We start from the raw sequence: 19504 nt of genomic DNA on the forward strand, positions 1-19504 counted from the left end.
TTTGTACATAAACCTCCTTCACTGTACCTCTGATCAATAAAATATATTTTTAAGGCTTAAATGCTGGAACTTCATGTGAAGGAGCATGCATTGCCTTGTATAATGTTCTATCAATAACACTCCTATAAGGATCCTCCTCCCTCTTCTTAAGCAAGAATGCAATATTGCTTTCAACCTCAGATTTTACCTGCAAGTACAATTGCTTTGCAACTTCTTTGTCCTTCAGGATCTCTTCCTTTCCCTTTGTTTCTATGGGCTTCCCAAACAAATAGTAGAAGCGCCCAGGTATCTTGGGCAAGATTCCTGGTAGAAAGAGTCGTTGGCTGGCAACCTCCCCACTTGACTCATCCCTGTAAATCCAAGCTTTTGTTCTGTCAATACAAAAGTTTGAATCCAATTTCCTAGAATAGAGAAGTGGCTAGCATCTCTAGCTTTTGGAATTATATAAAACGCTATTTAGTAGACTGCTACAACACTGCCATACGATTAGGATGACATGGTAGTAAAAATCATGTTATATAATAGTCTACTAAATAGCATTATCACTCACAGAGTAATTACCTCACTCTTATTGCATTGCGATTAGCATCTCTGATCTGATCATTAACCACGGGGATTTTCATTAGGTCGTTGTAATCAAGGACAAACTTTCACATGCGAACAACAACACAAACCCAAAGAAGTAGAATATTAATAGCAAAATCAAGCTCAATAAAAGAACAATGAAATCGAGGGTTAAATGAATCATTAAGGAATTTATGGATTTTAGAATTAACAATATTTTTGTTACTTTTCTTCCCCTAGGAATTATGGTACTATGGTGTGGTTTCTTCAAGTAACAGGTTGAAACTAATTTGCATTTGAATAATTTGCCAATCTCGTCCATGATCATGCACCTCACAGGTCTTGCTTATTCACCACACTGAGTATAACTTTTCTGCTTTGTGAGAACTCTATGGAAACCAATTCCCTCCTATTATTGAGCCACAAACAAGTCCATTGCCTATACTCTAGAATTTGGACTCTCCAACAGCATTAAATGCACATTATCTATCTAAATTTATAAGTAAAAATGAAGGAACAAAAGAGAGAAAAATGGATAATAGAGAAGCTATAGTAAAACATAAGATGCAAAACAAAAGTAATATTTCACCATCAAAAGGCTCTTATACTAAAATCATAGAAGTTGTTAGTAAGAACAAAAACACAAGCTTACTTCTGCTATATCATCTTCTCCAACAACTCCAAATGGTACAATTGTGGCCCCAAACCGTGCTGCCATTCTCACAAATTCCTGCTGATCAGGCCAAAATAACTTATATTCTTCTCCCTGACAATATAGAAGCACCATAAGTTTGGAACAAAAAAATTCAGACAGATACAAAACAATCATAGTAAAAACCAAAAGTGCAATGAGGGCCTCTAGTCGCCTCGTAATCCTCTCTTAATAACAGAATACGCACACGAGTAAAGGTTTGGGGATATGCCAATGTAACAGAACTTCAGAAATTTTCACCGATTGAAATGTTCTGGCTCATGCATGGTTTATGCCTAGTTCTCGTGACCATTCCAGAACGGTGCATTACTTATGAATTACTTTGACCTAAGCAATACTATTTTTCTTTATACATTTTCAATGTATAACACAACACTCACAAGTGTACTCACAACAAATCTTTCCCTCATTTGTGATTCTCTTATATTGATTACTCACTCTCTTTATATTTTATCAATGTGGAGTGCAACCCCACAAGTGTACTTACAACAAATATCTCCCTCACTTGTGAATCTCTTCCACATTGACTCAACTCCCCCTCAAATGTGAGTACTTTGCAAACCAAGAGCTGTCACACACTCTTTTACCGGAGTCAAACCAAAACACTCATATTAGCAGCAGCAGAAACTAACCACAACTCTTAAACCAATTATTAGGGAGAGAATCATTTAGGGAGTCAATAAAAAGTAAGTTAATATACATATTAGGACACCACTTCTAACTCAAAAGCTCAAGGGTAAGTTGATATATATTAGGACACCACTTCTAGCCCAAAAGTTTAAGCTAATAGGCTTGGATTCACTTAGGTATATTAACTAGTCTTTTTCTTTATACTTTACTAATGCGGGACACAACAATTACAACAAATACAAATATCTCCATAAACTTGCATTTCCTGTACTAATAATTTCTTGTAGCTTTATAATAATTTTCGGTTTAGTGAAGATCAACATATAGATTGTTTAATTAGGACCCCAACTTTTGTTTGATGAACTCAGTTCATGCTGTAATTCCTCAATCTCATCATATCAGTTCCACTTCTTGAGCTACCCAGAATCCAATTTAAAGTGAAAATCAGAACCATGGCGACAACAGAGTATGCATAAGGAGTTTACTACCAAATTATAACATAACTAATGGAATAAATGCCCGTGCGATTCGCATTGCATGTCAACATCCAAAAGTAACTAAACAGACATAGCCACAACCAATGCCACTAAGTCTGTTAGTAATGGAGGTAAGTTTCTACTGTTATAACTGTGCAGGTATACTCATTTGAAAAGTAAATAATGATCAAGCAGATTTTAATGCATGAGAGATGATAGTTAAAATGTAAGGTTTTTTAGTTGCAGGAAAAAAGTAGGTGGAATGAACACAAGGAACTTGACACACCTTGTAGTGCAAAGCCTCACGTGCACCACCAGGATAAAGAAGCACATATGATTTTGTTGAAAGCAATTTGAAAAGATTGCTTGCTGTGACAGGAACTCCACCAAACACTTTCACCCAATCACCAAAAAAAAATTCTGAAGATGAACCCTCGAATGTCCTCGAAAATAACGTTGGATGCGCTAAACCACGAACCATAGTATTCTTCTCAATCAAAAATCGCTCAACAAGTGGACCGAGTTCAAGTCCCATTAACATATGATAACCAACTAATAACACAGGACCTTCATTTGGAACCCCAGCAAGACCTTCCACTATCTTTCCGTCTTCCATAGTTGAGAACATTGCAGAACCAGAGGCAGAACGAACAAACCTGCCATTTATGCAAGTGTTATATCAAGCTTCAACCTCACATAGCCAAAGATATCTGATTGGATGTAACTTAAAAAGGCCGATTCAGGCTGAGGATCAACCAAAGTTCAAACAAGATCAGACGGACTAGGAGAACCAAGCTGCAGATTGGCCAATTAGGGGTTTAGACCAAGATTCTTATTCTTCAAAACTAATCCATAGGGTTTATGAAAAAGGTTGGGTCAAAACATGGATTCAGTGACAAAAAAATTTTCTCGTCCATTAATATTTTCTAATGAATGTGTGAGATCATATCAGCATATTGAAGCAAATTGTTCACAAAAACATTAAAAAAAAATAAAAATTGAGCATGGGGTAATGACATACAAGAGGGAATGAATACAATAAACAGATGCCAGATCTTGCATGTGCTACTTTTACTCTTCAAACTTTAGTTTCCCTTTTAGCAGGATAAATCAACCAAGATGAGGGAGGAACAAGAGACTCAAAAGAACTTGTTCTATGCCTAAGACCTAAAACTCTTTTATTCAATTGATAACACATAGGCCGGGTATGATATTAATAGAATGCACTAAGCAAAACAACGACATGTTTGGGAAGTACTATTTCATCTGACAATTTTTTGCTGCCTTTTGAGTGTCAACATGTTCATGATTTTTATAGCCACAACATTCTATACGAACATATTAAAGGAGAAGAAAAATGTGGATTTTACATAGTTAGAAAGTTTATGGGCTATAATGTCAATAAATATCTTATAGGTCAGTTCCTAAGTTCAAGAAAGGCAGACATCAAAACTCGAAACATGTTTTTTTTCAGATTAATCCTTTAGAACTAGAGAACCCATCTAGAAAAAGATTTTATGGGGACCGAAATTCAAAAACACTTCATTACACATTTTGGCAAGGGGATGTTGGGGAATACGCTAATTAGTGGCAAAATTTTGAGGGGTAAAATGATATAAAGGAATCTTAAGGACATTGGGTGGCCATATGCCATTCTGTGTTCTACCTAGCTGCAGCACAGCATAGTCTTAACTCTCACTAATTGATATCATACAGTTTTACTTATCATGGTGCAATGTGCCTGTAAGTCACCCTTGAACTGGATCATATTCCCAGTAGCCTCACCCTAAGTTCAATCTTAAGATTTAATGCTCAAATATGCATCACAGGCTTGTTTGGGTTGCATGCACACAAATCTTGTACCAAGGAGAGCAGGGAAAAAATGTTGCTCCCACATATTACCCAATTACTTGATCACAGAGATATTTGAGTTCTGCCGTACTAGGAGGGAGAAAATCAGAGACAAAATCACGCCTCCTTGAACGACGGTATTTGGTAGTACCCTTAATAATTGTCATCAAACAAATTCCATCTTCCTGCAAAAGAATAGGAAAATTAAGTGCATAAGCATTCCAAAAGGTACAAAATGCAGGCAAAAATGTTTTAGTGGCCTAATATTAAGCATAACAGGCCAAGACCAATTCAATTATAAAGTTGTTTATCATGATGAACACATAATTAATTTACAGTCTACATACAATTAAAAGACCACATAAAGTGTTAGTGAATGCTTGATGTACACCGTAAACCCACTTCCTAATAGCTAAAGGTTTTGGGACTAATGATTTTTGATGCAGCATCGCGTAGTAGGAAGCTGAATCTAAAATCACAATGACTCACAACTCTTCCACAAATCCAAGAAAAATCAAGGAATTGTGGGAAAACTGAAGAAAAATCACTCCACGAGTGTTTCTTATTGAGGAAACTGAAAAATACATGAACTTTTGGCAGCTAAGGCCGTCCTTATTGAGCTTAAATAGAAGTAGGGTCGCATCCTTGAAAATAAAATTTTAAAACAGCCTTTCTTGCAAGTTCAATCAATCAAAAAAAACTTCATATTCTTGATCGAATGAACTACAATCCAATTATCAATCAAAGCTCTCAGGAATTTGTACTAGCATACCTCATCACTTCGGTCGATTGAACTAGTGATCAAACTTCCTAAAACAAATTTTTATATTTCTATTGACAGACAGTTTTGACCTAGTAAGCGTTGGAATTGCAACACTTTCATGAAATACAATTTGTAACCCATTGAATAAGCTTTCTAACACCACCAAGATTGCCTCCATCCGATGTTGGAATCACAAGATATATCCGTTTTACTAAGACTGGTCTGCTTGTAAACTGGTATGGATCATTCTTCCCAAGTTGGAGAGAATTCGTCCTCGAATTCAAATCCTCTTTGCCTTGATCTTTTGCATGTCCAATCAATCCCTTCCATCCCGTCTCAATAACAAAACAAACAGGAAGATAAACAACTTGCAACTAACCACAACATGACTATGAATAGTAGATTTGAAGTTCTTCGCACCAATTTGAGATAAATTAATCTTCACACGCCCTTTATTTATTTTCTTCAATTCACCCTCCATAAAAATTTCTCAAAAATGATCAATTACTTCTTGACCACATAAAATCAAATTCTCCTCCAAGATGCCAAAGCCAACATCAAGATTTTGATCAGGAAAATATGACAGAAAATTTTCAACCCCAAAAAATTCAACATAATTAATTTTCTCAAGACCTAACCAAGATACTTCACTCTTTGGATTTCATCAAATACATGATGTGTATCCCATTTTTTGTCAACTTCTTAATCATATGACAAAGAACTTACCTCTACAAGATCTTCATCATTGACATTGGTATCATAGATTAGTGAAGAATTCCAATCCACTGAAATTGAAAAGGATCTTCTAATACCTCTTCAAGTTGGAACTCTTCATCATCCTCCACCATGAAACACTACTTGGTTGACGGCAACGACTGTTAGAAACAGCCATAGTGGCAAATTGATCAGCCATAGTGCATCAAATCAATCGCCAAACTGCTCAAATCGCTCCATTCGCTGCAAATATTTCATCAGTTGCTCATCACATGTTGTCTCATCGAGTTCATACACATTACCAATAGTTGCCTGTCTTACTCCATGTGCTTCTCTGCGCGCCATGGTAGGAAAGGAACCTGAGCTCTAATATCAACTGATATAGCACACATAGGTTCTGATACCAATTGATGCAACGTGGCATAGTGGAAAGTTGATCTACAAACACAATAACTCATAACTCTTCCACAAATCCAAGAAAAATCAAGAAATTGTAGGAAAATTGAAGACAAATCATTCCCCGGGTGTTTCTTATTGAGAAAACTGAAAAATACATCAATCCGGTGCCTAGGTTGTCCTTATTGAGCTTAAGTAGAAATAGGGTTGCATCCCTGAAAAGAAAAATTTCAAAACAGCCCTTATAGCAAGTTCAATCGATTGAAGAAAAAAAAATCGCATTCTTGATCAAACGAACTATGATTGAATTATTGATTGAAGGTCTTGGGAATTTGTACTGCTAGACCTCATCACTTTGATCAATCGATCGACCTAGGATTTAACTAGCAATTGAACTTCAAAAAACATATTTGCGTGTTTCTACTGATGAACAGTTTTGACCTAGTCAACATTGAAATTGAATCATTTTCATAATATACAAATTTCTAGCCCTTTAAATAAGCTTTCCAACACCACCAGGATTGCTTTAATCCGATGTTGGAATCATAAGATATGTTCATTTTACTAAGACTCTTCTGCTTATAAACTGGTCTACATCAGTTTTCCAACATAAAGTACACAACCATTGAGGTTTTGGGACTGTTGGTTTTTGAACATATGGCGTCATAGGTATCATGTTTGATGGTAGTCATACTGACACCTAACAACAACAGTTTATACACGGTACATTTTTTTGTTGGCCTATACTTCAAGGTTATGCAGTGTACTCAAATCATTAAATTTATCAGGTTTTGTGAATTGGGTCCCCTCAGCAAAGTGGAACAAGACTAAAACAAAATTATATAATGAACACAGAATATCCAATGACATTCAAATATTTTGGAATTGCCCCAAAATTTATAAATAATCTTAAATCTAGAGAAATGTTTTCCTCAAATACATCAATTGATCGATAGAATTTTCGCCAAAATATTTTGGTTATATAAATACAATAAAGAGCTCTTGAGTCATAAATAGATTGAACCATATTCAATAAATTTTGAAGCGTATCCAGCAATTCCGTGTGGGAAAGAATTACTGAAACAGACAAACTGAACCCAGTAGAGTTGGAAATGGAAGTTAGTTGACTTGGGATTATACGTGGTTGTTTGGGTGATCACACATCAAGGCAAATGAAGTAAATAACTTACCAATATGACTGGGTATTAAAAAAGTCAATATTCATGGAAAATCTTGATGCCATCAAAAGCTTTACTGACTTGAAAGCAATGATGAGAGCTAACAAAGAAATAAGCAGCAGCACCATGATAGAATACGAACCAATAAAAGGGTATGCCCATTGTCCTTGAAGTGACGAACAACACAATTTTGTAATGATTTCTTAAGTCGTTGGGCTTCATCTCCACTAGGAAGCATGTTATCCTTGCCACTAAAATGCAATATATCAACAACCTTAAAATTACATTATGATTTACCAATTTGAAAGTAACTTATATGCCACATCTTATACAAGTAAAAAGCTAGCTAGTAATTAATTAAACTCTAGAGAGAGGATAAACCTAGACAGGACAAGCACTTCAGCTTTAACAGCATGGAGACGGGAATTAGCATAAGCAGCAGCTGATTTAAGAAGCTTCAGCTTCCAAAGAAGTGTGTCCTTTGGTATAATATCAGCAAGATCCTGACAACAAAATGGAGGAAAGTAATATCCATATTGACATCTGAGCATAGAACTAACACCACATAAATATTAATTGGACTCCTTAACGAAAAAAAAAAAAAAAAAAAAAAAAAATTGATTCTAAACAAAAAGTGTAACACCCCCACCTCCACATCCCCCTCCATCCACCCCCCCTCCCCCACATCCATAAAATTTTATTATAAATTTGGTTTGGAGATTGGCTCATAATACATCTTAAGAAGTTCATAAAATGTTAATCTAATGTCGCCTTGTTTCAATCAATCAATTAGGCAATAGCCAATCAGTTGGGACCACACTTTATAAAGTAGAAGTCACTTAAATCTTTTCTTTCCCCTCCCCTTAGGCCCAATACTTGTCAAAAAACAAATGTTGCCTTGTTTCAATTACTCTATGTCCTAAATGATTTTGATCATGAAACTTACATTTTCCTAAACCTCATCATCTATACCACCTACAAGGCGTTGGCTCACTCATACTTATTCTTATTACTTTTCAGAGTCAAAGCTAGCAGGTGTCCCTTGAGTTGAGGTTTATTATTAGCTATTGCCTAACTGATTGATGAAAAACAAATAGTTTGGAGATACTCCATGTAGTATGGTTAACTCTCGATGAATAATAATTAATTTGGAGCTTTATTTAGTAGCTTGTTATATTAGTTGTTTGTTCTAATGGAAGATTGGATTTGGAGTACATACGCTTAATGTGTTGGACCTATATTCTGCTAATAAGGGAATATATCTCGAAAGGATTTAAATATTTATAATAAATCGTACTTTACATTTATGGCTTATATACAAATGGATAAGTTGCTTTTAATAGCCTGAGGTTGCTAAGGTTTATTTATAGAGCCTTTGATTCATATCTTAAAAGAAATTTAAAGGCATAAGTTGCATATTACATTGATTATGTTAATACAATATTTAGAAAAGTTACTAAAAGGATGATAGGCTCCATTTGTTAAAAAATTTGTTGTCTTTTGTTTTCTCTTCTCAAAACTAAAATTTTAGTAGACAATCCAAACGCAAAACACTCCTAAAAACACATAAACAACTTTTACATTTATGTCATATCAAAACATTTTTTCAAACTAAAAACAAAAAATACCCTCCAAAACACATTAACAAACAGAGCCTTGATGTTTTAGCATACATTATGCCCGTTTGGGTTTTGAGACATGACAAAAAGGGATGAGGAATCACCTTAGACTAAACAAAACAAAATTCAACACCCACCATCTTTTTTGTAATTGTAACCTAGTATGTTTATTAGCAATGCTAAAATCTACAATATAGGAGATCAAAACTAGAACAGTTTTATTGATGCGAGTGAGACGCATCAAATCAAAATGAATGCATCACATCACAATATTTTAAAATTGTGGATAATTATTAATTAGGAATCAATACCTTCATAAGACTATTTCCCCAATAAATGGTGATTTGTCAAGTGTGAACCTATAAAAGGTATTTTTTGGGAAAAATACATTTTACCCCTCTGAAGCTTCACCTCTTTTTCAATCTTACCTCAAATGTTTAAAAATTAGCAATGTAGCCCAACCAAGTTTCTAAAATTTTCAATTAAGCCAGTCTGTTAGCCATTGTTGTCTTATTTGATGGGAAATGGCTCAAGTGCGCCGCACGTGAGTTTTTCGGTGCAAAACTTTCCAAAATTGCCCCATGTACAAGTGTTTGAATTCCAAAAATGCCCCATTTAAAAAAAATAAAATAAAATAAAAAAGAGGGTGTCCATAGCGGCCCTTTGGAGATGGCCGAACCATCTCCATAGGACGTGGGGGTGGCTCGGTGTGGGGGTGGTTTCCACCACTCCCATTTGGCCCTTTGGAGGTGGCCGAACCACCCCAATGGGCTGTGGGAGTGGCTCAGGGGGTAGTTTTGGCCACCCCCATTTGACCTTTGGGAGTGACCAAACCACCCCAAACCATTTGGGGTGGCTCTCCACCCACAATCCAGCCAGATGGGCGTGGCCAAGCCACCCCCAAATTGTCCATGGTTGGCTACGGCCACCCCTTTTTTTTTTTTGGTTTTTTGTTTCTTTTAAAAAATAAAAATAAAAAATAAAAAACATTGGGGCAATTACGTATTTTCAATAATTTCCGTAAGAAAAAACATAAATTATTAACATAGTAGCTTCATTGAAAATTTTAGAAACTTGGCTGGGGTACATTGCCAATTTTTAAACACTGGAGGGGTAAAATGTTTTTTTTTTTTTTCCCTTTTTTTTATAAACCTACTTTTTTTACAAAAAATATCTCGTAATGATTTATAATTAAGCAAAGAGAAAAATAAACTAGTACAGAAAATACAAGATTTTTGTAGCCATAAGTCAGCAAATCATCACAGAAACTTCCATAAGTTCTCAGAAAAAAAGACTCCCATACGTGGCAACAAAAAGCCCCACAACTAAACCAAAACAGAAAAATAGTAAAAAAATATGCAAAACTAGTGAATAAGATGGAAATTTTAAGCAGAAGAACAGAAAATAACCTATTAAACACGGAAAAGCAAGATTAATGCAAGCATTCCTTACAGAAAGGTATGGAAGCAATGCAGTGAGTCCGTGGGACAACTGTTCAAATCTTTGTCTAGGTGGAAGCCTGCTTTCGATGTTGACCATTGCCATCTTCATTGGATCACCTGAATTGTCATAAAAATAGAAAAAGGTATGTCATTGATTTTTTCTCTTGATATCACAAATCAAAATAAATTTGGGACTGCAAGTTGCAACTTTTTTTTGTTTTTTTGATGAATAAGCATTTCATTAAAACCAAAGCTCAAAACAGAGCAACACTAAAACACAAATACAACCCCTTACAAAGCAAAAACAGGGGAAAACAAAAACCTACAAACCAGCAACTACACTACAAGCCAACATTACAGAGGATGGCAGAAGGCAAGTTCCACAATGAACACAACAAAAGGTTGTCCCTAGTTCTAGGAAAACCTCTTTTTACAGCAATTCTAGCCCTGATTTCCCAGAAAATCTGCTTCAGTAGCTGCTCTTCAGTTTTTGGAACACCATCATGTCTAAGTTCATTTCTAGTACGCCAGAGATTATAAACAACAGAACCAATAACCAATTGACATATCAAGCACTTAAGAGAGTTCTTTCCCCACTTATTGCATCCAAGCTGCACAAGCTCATCCCAAATCACAGGAGGCATATCAATTCTACAACGAATCATGCAATATTTCCAAACTCTCGAACTAAAGCTGCATTCAAAGAAAATATGATCACGAGTTTCCAGTTGAGAATGGCTGAAACAACACTTAACCTCACCCTTATAACCCCATTTGAGTAACCTCTCACCTGTAAGTAAGGCTAGCAAGTTGCAACTTCTTGTTAGAAACAAATTAAAGGGAAAATTTCACTTAATTCTTCTGAACTTTCATCGCTTTTGCAATTTTTCCCTAAGTAGGGCTAGCAAAACAGGTTGGCGAGTCAAGTTCAAGTCAACCCGTCAACCCGATAAGGGTAAACCCGAACACGACCAGTTTAGTTAAACAAGTTAGATCATTAAACTCTAACACGACCCGCTTGACCTGTTTAATAAACAAGCCACAAACAAGTCAACCCATTTGACCCATTTAGACCAAAACGCGACATGTTTAACCTGTTTGACCTATTTCGACCCAAACATGACCCGTTTGACCTGTTTCAACATGTATTTATTATATATATATAATTTCATAAACGGGGCAAGTGGGTCAACCTGTTTATGCCAAACCCTAACTCTATAATTTTATATTGAGTTTGCGAGTCGTGTCAAAAATTAATAGCCTTAGTTTTAAGGCCATGATTCACGTGTAGTATTCCTTACATGAGTGGGAGTATTCCATGAATAAGTTGGAATAAATAAAGTTAAAGCAATATTGAAGTACCTAACACCATAAAGTAATCATGTGCCATGTGTCATGTGGACTAAGTGGGAGAATGTAAGAAAGTTTCCCAAAAAGTTAAGGTGTGACCCATATGCCACATGTATTTAGTATGGTTTAATTAAATTAAAGGTATTTGGTAATTTATTCCAAATAAGGAACTTATTTATGAATTTTTAATTGGAATCAAATTTTTATTCCTTGATGGGAGGAATAAAGAAAGTAAATTGAGGGTCCCTAACCTATCCTATAAATAAAGAGCGTTTGTATTCCATCAATACAGGCAAAAAGGCATAAGTTAGAAGATACCTCTCTCTAGCTAGAATTTTTAAGATTTTGGTTAGGATTTTTTTTGTATTGAATCAAAAGCAAGCTTGAACAAAAAAAAACTGGAGGTATGTCTAAAATTTTCCACCAAGTATTATATTTTATGTTCTAAAACATGGCTGCAAATTCACTAGCTAAACGAGCATTTGCCACCCATTCAAAGGATTAGGGAAGTAAGGATCAAACATGATTTTTTAGTTGACTTATAGACCAGTTTCAAGATCCATTCAGAGTTAAGAATGCTGAGACAGATTAAGACATTTAAGTTTTCAAGATCATGATAGCAGGAAGATGAAAAATAATTGATATCTCATCAAGCATCTATGCTCACGATAGCAGCACTGAGTCAAATCATAGACCATAGTAACAGATGATTAGTATGTGATATTCAATTGAAGACACCGAAATCTGTTAAATAGCAATGATTATCCAATTTTTGCACATGTTGAAAGTATGTGACAATTAGACATGAAGGCAAGAGATCAGTACCCATGATTGAGCTAAGAAGATAGGGAACTGCACTATGTAGTCCATCAGGCACAGCCTCCAAGATTGGGAACAGGGGTTGTAGCTGAGACCTGCCAAATGATGTTGCTAAAATGAAATGTCAAAATGTCAGACTTTCTCAGGGGATCACAATTAATCATCAACTGGAAACATACCAAGATTACTATGTTTAAAAAACTGAACCACATATCAGGAATCTAACCTGGATTGGACAATATAAGAACTAGGTCAATGGTAGGATTACGAGAAGCAATGGCAAGTGCTAGGCATCCTCCAAAGGAATCGCCCACCAAATAAATCGGCTTATTTGGAGATGTAGCATGCTCAAGCCTGACAGTTTCTTCAACAAGTTTCACCAGTCCTTCACAAAATTAAATTTGAATGAACTATAAATTTTGATACAATATGAATCAAAGGATACGACACATTCTTCGTGGAGAAACTATTAATCACCATAAAATAAATTTCTGAAATGATCTACTAAAGCATAGTACTATAAAAAATCTACAGTAGAAAATAATCGATTGACTAGGGAGATGCAACCCTAATTTGGTTTGGCAAGAGATCATACATGTGTTGTTGTCTATTGAATTTGTAAATACAACTATGGACCTAACACTATTGAACTTCATAAAAAGCTTTAAAAAGAAATTTTGATATCGATAAACAAACAAATATATCTATATATATGGTTAATTTCAAGTTACATCTAGTGTAACTTTTGGTTAATGTTATTCCATTTTAATAAATGTTCAAAATTTTAATTTTTTTCTGTTTTGAAAATACACTAAATGAAATGAAGTTATGAATTGAATAATAAAAAACATCCAATTGATATGAAATTTGGCATACACTATAAGCATTGAGAGAACAAGTGATCTACAAAGTATTGATCTAATATAAAATTATTAAGTAACAACTTTTGGTAAACTAACACTCTTAATAATTTTATATTAGATCAATACTTTGTAGATCACTTGTTCTCTCAATGCTTATAGTGTATGCCAAATTTCATATCAATTGGATGTTATTTATTATTCAATTCATATATATATATATATATATATATATATATATATATATATATATAATTAATACCTTCAAATGGTGTTCGATCATGAACAGGAATATGCAAACACCGAACTTCAAATGCCCTGCATTGCAAAGTGCATTAGAAACTGTTGCTCATAACTAATCCAAAAACCACATCACTAAAACACGAATTCAAGTAGCTTCATATTATCCTCATCAGGAGAAGAAACTCATAGGAAAAGATAACTTTCTATAACGATTACTGAAGACAAACACACAGTGGACATAAAACACAGGAATTAAAAAAAAAAAAAAAAAAAAAAATAGGCCAGCATTGTAGCACAAGCATACGAATTTCCCTTTTGTTTCTATTTTGACATGAGTAATGCTATTTAATAAATTGTCATACAACTAGACAGACGTGGTGGTAAAAAACAGCTCTTTTATTTTTTTGAAGTGTTGTATCAACCCCAAGTCCAATCTTGTTGGAATGCCATACCATTGATTCAAAATTTTAAACTTTTAACTTGAAAATTCTCTCCCGTTTTCTATCAAAATTTTAAACTTTTAACTAGAACCTGACCCTAGAAGATTGACATTTTTTTTTCTTTTGGCTTGGTTAACTCATGCATACTTGGACTAGAATTCGTGAACTCTCTCCACCACCCCATTACTTAATAAGCGGTGTAAATGACATTTGAGCTACAGACCATTGGCATAAGATTGACACCTATTGTACTAGTTCAATTTCTTCTTCTTCTTTTTTTTTTTTTTTTATGGCAAACTAAAAGAACTTAATCTGCACACAATGGGAACAATCTTAAGAGACTTAACACTAGCTACGAGACAGGGTTGAGCTGTCTACCATGCCTGATTGCGAACAAGTCTATTGGTCTCCATTCAATCTTTAGTTTGAATCTCCTAGGGTTTAACTGTCACAAGAAAATGGTTGGAGCTTTCTTTCAAAACCATGGAAGATGATTAAAAAAATGGGTGGTTGTAAATTACTACTCTCCATGAGAAAAAAGAAACTTTGAGAAAGATTTCTCTTCAATTCCCTAAGGGAAATGGGTGGAGATTTAAAAGCTAAACCTTTCAGAAATGAACTGTAACAGTAAACAACCCCATAAACTAGAAAATGGGATTAGGTTATTTCAAAATAGAATAGGATCATCATTTCAGAAAAGACCAATAAATTTCCCAGGTTTGCTATGCGAAGGGAATGCATTTCAAATTACTGGCTAAGAAAGTTTAAAATAACAATTATTGTCACCATTTAATATAATCAATTTACAAGGAGTCAAACCAAACAACCATAGAAGCATTCAAATTTACCATAGAGATAAGGTTAATATAACTTACTTCCCAAGAGCTTTATGGTGCAAAACAAGTCCCAACCCAGTACCATCCATCCCTGCATGCATCAATACCAAAAAACCATTAGCTTCCTTCAATGTAAAATTTCAAAAATCGACACTTATATCTCTATAAGATTTAACCCACCAAACAAAAAAAATCATTTCCTGAGAACTTAAGAAACATGTTCCTCAAAATCTATCCATCTACAAGTTTTTTTTTTTTTTTTTTTATGTCAAGGAACCTCTCCAAGGCAGGGCCCTTCGGACCTATCCCTATAAAGTAAACCCCGGTTCTGTGCACCGCACCCTCGGAAGTTTTCCTACACGGAACTGGTTAAATAGCTGGCTTTTCACCAGGGATGTAGCCCCAAGAGATTGTTTGCACCCATGAGGTGTTGAAACTTCTATCCATCTACAAGTATCTCTTAAACACAAAGAACTCAACAAAATCAAAAACCATCTCTGAATTAATCAGCCATCCATTACCAGCCAAAAACAGAAGAACCGGAGAATCCTTCAAAGGACTTCCGCAAGAAACAGGACAGAACCACCGCGGTGGCCCCCCATCAGGCTTAACAATGTCCTTGGCCATATCAAAGTAATCTCTCACAGTCTCAGTCCCATACCCATCATCCCACAACGGTTCCAAAGTTTCCAAAACATTATCTTCTACTCTCTTCTTCTCCTCAACTTTAGTCCTCAACCGCCCATTTCCTTGTTCAATTAAAGTCCCAGCTCCCTCTCTCTCCCTACCTATAGAAGCTCCATTCACCACAACTGAATCTGAGGACAACACCGAGGAATCATCACCACCTAAACTCCTCACTTGCACTCGACTCAGACACTTATTCTCCAAGTTTCTCCCAAAAAAGGACAACACCCGGAAACCAATAACTGATGCCATGGCCACTACAAGTAGCACAGCACAGTTAGACCCTGTTTCAAGATTCACCAGCTGAAAAAAGCTCAGCTCTTTTCAAGAAAAATCACTTCAGCCCACCTTAAATAAACTACAAATTTTTGGTTAATTGAATCACTCTCAACTAGTAGTGTCCAAAAGGAAAGAAATTATGCCACATTAAATGTGTATAACATTAATGGGCAAGAAATAAATTCAGGCAATAAATAAGAAAGTGAATATGAATGAAAATAAAGTTCTAGAAGAGTTGGGTTTTGGAATTTAGCTAGGCAGTGCAAGTGAGTTACCGCATGTGGGTCTGAGCATTTCTTGGCAGAGACAGAGAGATGTGCCTTCTTGTCCGTTTGTGCTTTCTCTGGTCGAGCATTGGCCACATACGTGACATAGCTTCTTGGCCAACGCAGTTTTGAACTAGACGCCGGGTTTGGAGCTCAAAAGATAGGATTGAATTCTCCTACTTTCCAAACTTGCTAGCAATTTGATTACCACATTGGGAGAGAGATTCTATATGGGCCAAAATAAATGTTGAATTGCCAGGCCAATTACTGGGATAAATGGGTTTTATGTATCTTTTTTCAAATGAGTTATCCCACAGATAATTACTCTAAATCCTGATTGAATTCTCCTAGTTTTTCAAATTGCTAGCAATTTGATTTGTAAGAGATTTTATATGGACTTATCTGTCCAAATAAATGTTGTTTGACCGGCCAACTATTCCAACAAATGGGTTTCATTTATATTTTCTCCCATGTATTCTCTAAATTGTTAGCAATTTAAATAGATAATTATGGTAAATCGTGATCCCAAAAGATAAAAGCCTGCATTTATGGTATATTGCGTGAGTAAAAATTTATAGGAATTTGATGAACAACTATTTGCGTATGTGGACGCAGATAACAATTTTAGAATACGCAGATATGGTTAATAAATCCACCATACTAACGTCATTTTGGTGACATGGTTTTGGATTTGGTAAGGGCCAGTTTTTAATGTTATGTTTATGGTTTTTTTTTTTTTATACTAAAAAAAAAAAAAAAAAAAAAGAAAAGGGTCAAAAGGCCATTACCTTAACTATATTTCATAACGGCATAATAAAAATCGAAATGCAAATATCTAAAAGTTCGCGTCCACATCCGCAATTGCCACCTTTTAGAAAACTCATTTGAGGCGGTCAAACGGTCCAAAATTGATTGGAATAGCAATCGATGGCAAGAGTATCAAGTCAATATCGTGGTTTGGAAAGTTGGAAGAATTCCTCCTCCGAGAAAGAAGTTAAAGCCAACTCAACAAGCAATAAAAGGAGACGGCCGTATTCTACACGATTGGGTGAAAGAGATGTAAAGCCTTGCTTTAACGATGTGGGACACCTCGTCCACTCAACTCCACCAAAGTGAAATGCTACACATTAACCCTTTTTTTTTTTTTTTTTAAAGTTAATTTTTAAAATTGCACCCTATTTTTGTAAGAATTTCATGAGACTTAGAGCATTCCCAATGGAAGAGCCATATTTTTATGTAAAATAGCTCTTCAAAATTTACTTTTATCTAGTTGAGCTAAGTAATTTTTAAGTATCTCCACATCCGATTAGCTATATTTCTTAAAAAAATGTGAGAAAATATTTGAGAAAAAGATAAAGCAGGAGAGAGAAACACTAAAAAATAAAATGGCTCCCTTAAAAAGTGCTGCTACATTTAACTTTTTTTTTAGCTCTTCTAATCAAATATCTATTTTACATATATTTTTGGCTCATCCAATGTGGGAGGTTTTTTGAATATTTGAAGAGTTATTCTAGATAAAAGTAACATTTGACTCTTCAATTGGGAATGCTCTTAGAGGGGTCAAATACTTACAGACCTATAACACAAATTCAAATTCTCGTGGTTTACCTATCGACAGGCCTCTAAGGCTCGATTGTTAAGAAAGTTCAAGGAAACCTCAAAAAATGTACATATCAATAATGTCAAGACCATGATAGAACCAAGCCCTGCAGAAAGGCCTCTGAGCCTTTGGGACTGGCTCATATACATAGAGTGTGAGGCCCTCCATCAACCAAGCAACGACTCCAAGAAAACTCACACCCTCTCCACGCCCACATACAACACATTGTGACTCCCTTTATGTCAAGCTTGATTAGCTTTACTCTTTCTCGGTGAGGGCCTTTATTGACTTGGGCGAAGGAGTCTCTTCGGTCTCCAAACTAGCAAGCCTTTTAATAACCTCATCTTTGTTTTGCAGAGAAGATATTCTCCTTAAAATGTGGCTTTAGGTCACTGGTGATCCTTGCATCAACATGACCAATTTTTGAATGATGTGAGTAAAATATGGTGTAGCCTATTATCACCCTTTTTATTGGGAGTGTTTCTCGTATTGCTATGAATTTGGATTTGCGTAATAAATCTCACATACTTGCCTTCTTAATATAATCAATTTGTAAGAAATACGATCATCTTCATTTAAAATGAAATAAATAATATTTATTTATGATCATGATTTAAAGTAAGTGTATCGAACCGTGTACATAATGTGAAGTACGTCTTCTATAATATGGTACGATATATGCCGTTAGATATACTAATTTTTTTTTTTCTAGTAAATTTTGCTAAGAAGGCAAGAAAAAATGTAAATAATGAAACTGAGCAACAACAATGAGTCTATGACAAGTTTGACTACTATTAAAGACAAAAAGATCGTGGGTGGGTCTGGGATCTTGATGTTCCTTTGTGTATGACCATATGTATATCTAGTAAGAATGGTTGCGGGTCAATTCCATGAGTTAACTCGAAAATAATAATGATGATTGATGGGTCAATATCATATGAGTAAGCTTGAGTACGACCAGACCTATTTAAATTAGTGGGTGACAAAACATAACTTGTATAAATCGTTTTTAATATACATGTCTATTTGGGTTGACCCAATACAACTTGACCCGAATAACCCATTTAATAAATAAATCGTATCGGATTCACCTAAATACGGCGTTTGACCCATTTCAACATGTATATAAATTTAAATGAAAATAATAATAATAATAATAATAATAATATATGAATTTTAGCCTTTTAGGGGTGTTTAAAAAAAAAAAAAAATTCTCTAATTTGATTTATATGAATTATGTATGAATTATGTAAGTCACAAGCAAGTTGACCCAAGACTAATATGTTTATTAAACAGGTTGGGTCGACCTGAATTGATCCGAACCCAATTATACAATACAAAATCATAATTCGCTAATTTTTTATTAAATTTGTAACCAATTTATAGACCGTGTCAAAAATAGTCGGCAGTAAGCAATGTGAAAAGATTAAAAGAAATATATGAATAATGAAAGTGAGACGCAACTATTACAAGATTGACTAAAAAATCATGGACTTGGGATCTTCTTGATCCTAATAAAAAAAGTATATTGCCCAAAGCCTGTGATTTGAACTTTTCTATGGTTATTAAGTTAATGCCGTGCGGTGAATGGATATATATATAAATGAATAATAAACTAAATTAAATTAAATTGTTTTTAAGGGCAATGTCATGTCGGCATAGAAAAAGCGAAAATGACATTGACATTTGGTGGGGAGTGAAGCAAAACAGCACACGGCATTTTTTTTAATTAAAAAAAAAAAAAAAAAAATTTGCACCGGCGTGCATGGCATGCCAGGT

The 19504-nt window shown here is 34.9% G+C and overlaps 1 protein-coding gene across 2 annotated transcripts; it reads right to left on the minus strand.

Annotated features, from left to right (window-relative positions):
• PES1 (Esterase/lipase/thioesterase family protein) lies at positions 1–16270 on the minus strand. 2 transcript variants are annotated; one of them, XM_059581178.2, is made up of 13 exons: positions 16135–16270; positions 14933–14984; positions 13637–13692; positions 12741–12899; positions 12521–12625; positions 10356–10462; positions 7666–7787; positions 7427–7535; positions 4285–4418; positions 2669–3038; positions 1217–1330; positions 562–647; positions 1–350 (listed from the first exon to the last, which is right to left on the minus strand). In XM_059581178.2, exons 1-13 carry the CDS (start codon positions 16151–16153, stop codon positions 50–52), a joined length of 1734 nt encoding a protein of 577 aa, XP_059437161.1. In that variant the 5' UTR covers positions 16154–16270; the 3' UTR covers positions 1–49. The 2 variants fall into 2 exon arrangements, with proteins under 2 accessions (XP_059437161.1, XP_059437160.2); XM_059581177.2 differs by lacking the exon at positions 16135–16270 and adding an exon at positions 15415–16016.
• Between the last annotated feature and the right edge of the window lie 3234 nt (positions 16271–19504).

The sequence above is a fragment of the Corylus avellana genome, chromosome 1, assembly GCF_965113065.1.
Source record: "Corylus avellana chromosome 1, dhCorAvel1.hap1.2, whole genome shotgun sequence".
Lineage (NCBI taxonomy): Eukaryota > Viridiplantae > Streptophyta > Magnoliopsida > Fagales > Betulaceae > Corylus > Corylus avellana.

Bases quoted from the DNA above. Each gene is read 5' to 3' on its own strand.
- PES1 (XM_059581177.2), bottom strand. From the start codon at position 15,832: ATGGCATCAGTTATTGGTTTCCGGGTGTTGTCCTTTTTTGGGAGAAAC. The intron at 14,985-15,414 runs GTAATGGATGGC...TGATGCATGCAG, and splicing joins GGTTCTTCTGTTTTTGGCTG to GGATGGATGGTACTGGGTTG. The intron at 7,536-7,665 runs GTTTATCCTCTC...ATTGCATTTTAG, and splicing joins GAAGTGCTTGTCCTGTCTAG to TGGCAAGGATAACATGCTTC.